The 4,567-nt window shown below is 36.6% G+C and overlaps 1 protein-coding gene and 1 long non-coding RNA gene across 5 annotated transcripts in view; one reads left to right on the forward strand and one right to left on the reverse strand.

The window, feature by feature from the left end:
- Positions 1-1,143: 1,143 nt before the first annotated feature.
- On the reverse strand, positions 1,144-3,001 carry LOC107701891 (uncharacterized). Its single transcript, XR_001635701.1, has 2 exons — positions 2,708-3,001; positions 1,144-1,217 (listed from the first exon to the last, which is right to left on the reverse strand). It is a non-coding gene; the product is annotated as an uncharacterized LOC107701891 (long non-coding RNA).
- Positions 3,002-3,344: 343 nt separating this feature from the next.
- golph3l (golgi phosphoprotein 3-like) overlaps positions 3,345-4,567 on the forward strand; it is an 11,394-nt gene continuing 10,171 nt past the window's right edge. The window contains exons 1-2 of one of the 4 annotated variants that reach the window (XM_016504034.1): positions 3,345-3,573; positions 3,792-3,970. In XM_016504034.1, coding sequence (XP_016359520.1) covers positions 3,812-3,970 — 159 coding nt within the window. In that variant the 5' untranslated portion in view covers positions 3,345-3,573; positions 3,792-3,811. Of the gene's footprint in view, positions 3,971-4,567 lie in introns of all 4 variants that reach the window. The other 3 variants (XM_016504036.1, XM_016504035.1, XM_016504032.1) reach the window with 3 other exon arrangements.

A 4,567-nucleotide genomic window follows, 5' to 3' on the forward strand; every position in this document is an offset into this window, starting at 1 on the left:
CATGCACGCTCACTCACTCACTCACTCACACACACACACACACACACTCTCACACACACACACACACACACAGTCACTCTCACTCACTCACTCACTCACACACACACACACTCACTCTCACTCACTCACTCACTCACACACACTCACGCACACACACACACTCCATACATTCGATGACATCAGGACGTCATCTTCATCATCACAAAGTGTCTGCATACGTCACTGTATTCACTGTACAGTAACACATTAATACATGCGCATCATTCTTCAGTCAGACACACTGAAGGACCTCCTGCACACAAAACCCCGCATATCACCTCAAAATCAAATAACAAAATATATATATTTTGCATAAAGAAAATGAAGCCCAACTTAGCACCATTAAGAGTCTGATTTTTGTCATTTAATTTCAATTAAACTTCTCTCATTTATACTTTTTCTTTCTTTTTCGTTTTGCTAAAAAATATTTTTTTATTTTATTATTTATTTTTAATTTTTTTATTAAACTTTCAAATATGTATGCATCATGGTAGTAATGTTTGCGGTTTTAAATAAAAATGTTTTACAGCTATTTTTTAAATGACAAAATTGTGTTTGTCTTGAAAATAATGCCAAAACTGAAAAAAAAAGACAATTTTCCCCCAGTAAAAGTATTATATATATATATATATATGCATTTGAATAATATTTGAATAATTTGAATAATATTTTATTCAAATGCATGAGAAGTCTGATATTCTTTGTTAGGTCTGAGCTCAAAACAGTGAAACTTATTATTATTATTTATTTATTATTATCATTATTATAAAACAAAACAAAAACTGATACACTGTAAAAAAAAAAATTTTTGAAGCTGTAAAGATTTTACAAGGAAATGCTATTTCAGTCTTTTTACACTGACCAAAAAATTGGTATTTTCACTCAGAAACTGCGAGTAAATTTCACAGATAATTACAAAGAAATGGCAAGTAACACGTGTTTAAACATGAAATGTTGAAGTAGAAATTTCCATGCAAAACGACTTCTTCCGGTGTACTTCAGACGTTCCTGTTTAATTCAGTGCGCTACTCTCCTCTTTTTCTATCAGCATTGTTTTAGTGCACTGAATTCTGATTCTATAATCGCCAGAGTCTGGGTTTTTGGCCCAGGTTCGGATATTTCTCCTTCAGTTTGGCCTCTTCAGACAGTACTGGGTTACAGGGCTTTTCTGGAGAATCCTGCAAACACACATTTAATCATCAGTTCATATTGTTTGTACTAACAGTGATACATCTGTTTGTTTATTATATATTGTCTATATCAGTTATTTTTTTTTAAAGTTTGGGATCAGTTCGTTTTTTTATGTGTTTTAATGAAGTCTCTTCTGCTCGTCAAGGCTGCATTTATTTGATCAGAAATACAGAAAAAAATGTAAAATTGTGAAATATTTTTATAATCTAAAATATGTTTTCTATGTGAATATCTGTTAAACTGTAATGTATTTCTGTGATGCGCAGCTGTATTTTCAGCATCATTACTCCAGTCTTCAGTTTTTAATTAGTTTTTCAGTTGAATTCAAGTTTAAATTTTTTTATAAATGCATGATGTTTCTAAAGTCAATAAGCAATCATGTTAAATAATTGTGATCTCAATACTGACCATAAAATCCTATTTATTTTTTTGTTTTGGAACCCGTGATATTTTTTCAGAATTCTTTGATCAATAAAAAAATAAAAAGAACAGCATTTATTCAAAATAGAAACTTTTGTAACAATACACACTACTGTTCAAAAGTTTGGGGTCAGTATTTTTTATCTTTCTTTCTGTTTTTTTTGGAAAGAAATTAATGCTTTTATTCAGCAATGATGTGTTCTGTTGATAAAAAGTGATAATAAAGACTTACATTGTTAGAAAAGATTTCTATTTTGAATAAATGCTGTTCTTTTCTTTTACTTTTTATTCATCAAACAATTCTGAAAAAAGTATCACAGGTTCCAAATTTTTTTTATATATTATATATATATATATATATTAAGCAAAACTTTTTTCAACGTTGATAATAAATCAGCATATTAGAATGTATATTAGATTTAGATTTTTTTGCTATTAATATAATAAAATATGTATATATATATATATATATATATATAATTATGATTTGTTTACATTTTTAATTAGTTTTTCAGTTGAATTCAAGTTTAAATTTTTTTATAAATGCATGATGTTTCTAAAGTCAATAAGCAATCATGTTAAATAATTGTGATCTCAATACTGACCATAAAATCCTATTTATTTTCAGATAAAGTATGATCGAGTTAACTGCGCTGATCAGATGAGAAAACTTGCATTGAATCGATCTGAATAATAACACTATTGTCTTCTGTAGAGCTGCTTTCCAGCCTAAATCGAATTTGTTTCATAATTGATGAATTTTACAGCATTAACATTAACACACAAGTTTACGACAAACGAGTTTACATGTGACAAGCTGCGGCGTGACAACAAACACCAACCAATAGGAATGGAGCATCTATGTGACTGACGGACTGCTCAACCAATCAGAGCGAGGATCTCCGCGAGTCACACTCAGCATAATCCAAGTCACGATTTCTTTCCGTTCACGTGTTAACAACAGTTTCAGCGAAAGCTAAAGTCTCGGCTGGGTTTCAGAACGACTGCTTTATCACGTGCGAGCGGGGTCTGTGTTATTTCACTCATTGATCGGTACCTGCTTCTCTTCGGACTCCAGCTCCAGAGTGTCCGTGTCCGGATTCTCCGACATGATTCCCGCGGCACAAACACCGAAAATAAAACCGGTCCTCCGTCAACAATAACGCGATTATTGGAGTGTTATTGCAGCCCTGAGCACCAAAATGGCTAACGACACGTCTGATCTGACGTAGGCGGGTGGGCGGGACTTAGAGTGGAAGTGGCCAATGAGAGCGCGGCGTGATTACGCAAAGATTTAAAGAATTATAAATCATAGTTAAAGCTATTAATCGGAAAGCTGAATAAACATCATTAACCCAATACCTATCTGAATGAGCGCTTCAAAACATACAACGTAATTATGATACAAAAATATTGAGTGAAATGTACATTTATGATTTGTGTCAGGATTGCGGTTTAGGATTTAGCCTGAAAACTAAGCTTTTTGTATTTACACAATCATATGAAATAATTTTAAAGGAAATAAATCTACTAAAACGTACTTTTAGCCCTTTTTAAAATAAATAATCGCCTGTTATTATGAAGAAAAAAAATACAGAAATGTCTGACACGTCGACTGTGGGTTCACATAAAGTTAATGAACGTCAGATCACGTTTATTAGGTTAGATTTGAGCTCCGGTTTGTGTATCCCGGATCCGGCTGACGTCGCTGCACACAGAACAGGTGCGCCGTTTGAGAGCTCTGATTGGAGGAGAGGCGCTCAGGCGTGTCCTGATTGGCTAAGGGGCGTGTCCTCAGGTGCAGCGCTGCACTGAGTGCACTCGTCTAGTCCACTGCTGAGCACAGTGCAGGGAAGTGAACACAGTCTCGAGACAAAAGTCTTACGTTGGACGTCATTATAATTGTATAAACAGGCAGATGTGGTGAGTTGAAGCATTTTTATAATAGAGACTGATACACTGATAACTAAATAAGACAACACGAAGAACTGTTTTCCTACCTGCTTGAGTGTTTTTTTAAAAGTCTGAGGATTTGTATTAACCTATAATGCTTAATGTGCTTTTGGAGGGTAAATTAAACTCTTGATGAGTGATTTCTAGGTTATAGTTGAGATTGGTATAGATGGTGTGGATGTTGGTAGAGGTTCTGTTAGCAGAAGGAATGACCACGCTGACCAAGAGGAACCGGCGCTCTGAGGCTCCAGCGGAGCGATGCAGTAATGCTGAGGAGAAGACCGAAGAGGAACAGGACACCGACTCCAAATCACTGAGACTCACTCTGATGGAGGAGATTCTGCTGCTGGGGCTCAAAGATAAAGAGGTTACACACACACACACACACTCTCTCACACACACACACACACACACACTCTCTCACACACAGACACTCTCTCACACACAGACACTCTCTCTCACACACACACGCACACACACACACACACTCACTCACTCACTCACTCACTCACTCACTCACTCACTCACTCACTCACTCACTCACTCACTCACTCACTCACTCACTCACTCACTCACTCACTCACTCACTCACTCACTCACTCACTCACTCACTCACTCACTCACTCACTCACTCACTCACTCACTCACTCACTCACTCACTCACTCACTCACTCACTCACTCACTCACTCACTCACTCACTCACTCACTCACTCACTCACTCACTCACTCACTCACTCACTCACTCACTCACTCACTCACTCACTCACTCACTCACTCACTCACACACACACACTCTCTCACACACACACACTCACACACACACACACACACGCACACACACACACTCTCTCATACACAGATACTCGCACACACACACGCACACATGCGCGCACACACGTGCGCAAACTCACACACACACACACACACACACACTCACTCACTCACTCACTCACACACACACAC

Source organism: Sinocyclocheilus anshuiensis, unplaced genomic scaffold (assembly GCF_001515605.1).
Source record: "Sinocyclocheilus anshuiensis isolate Anshui unplaced genomic scaffold, SAMN03320099.WGS_v1.1 scaffold2144, whole genome shotgun sequence".
NCBI classification, from domain to species: domain Eukaryota; kingdom Metazoa; phylum Chordata; class Actinopteri; order Cypriniformes; family Cyprinidae; genus Sinocyclocheilus; species Sinocyclocheilus anshuiensis.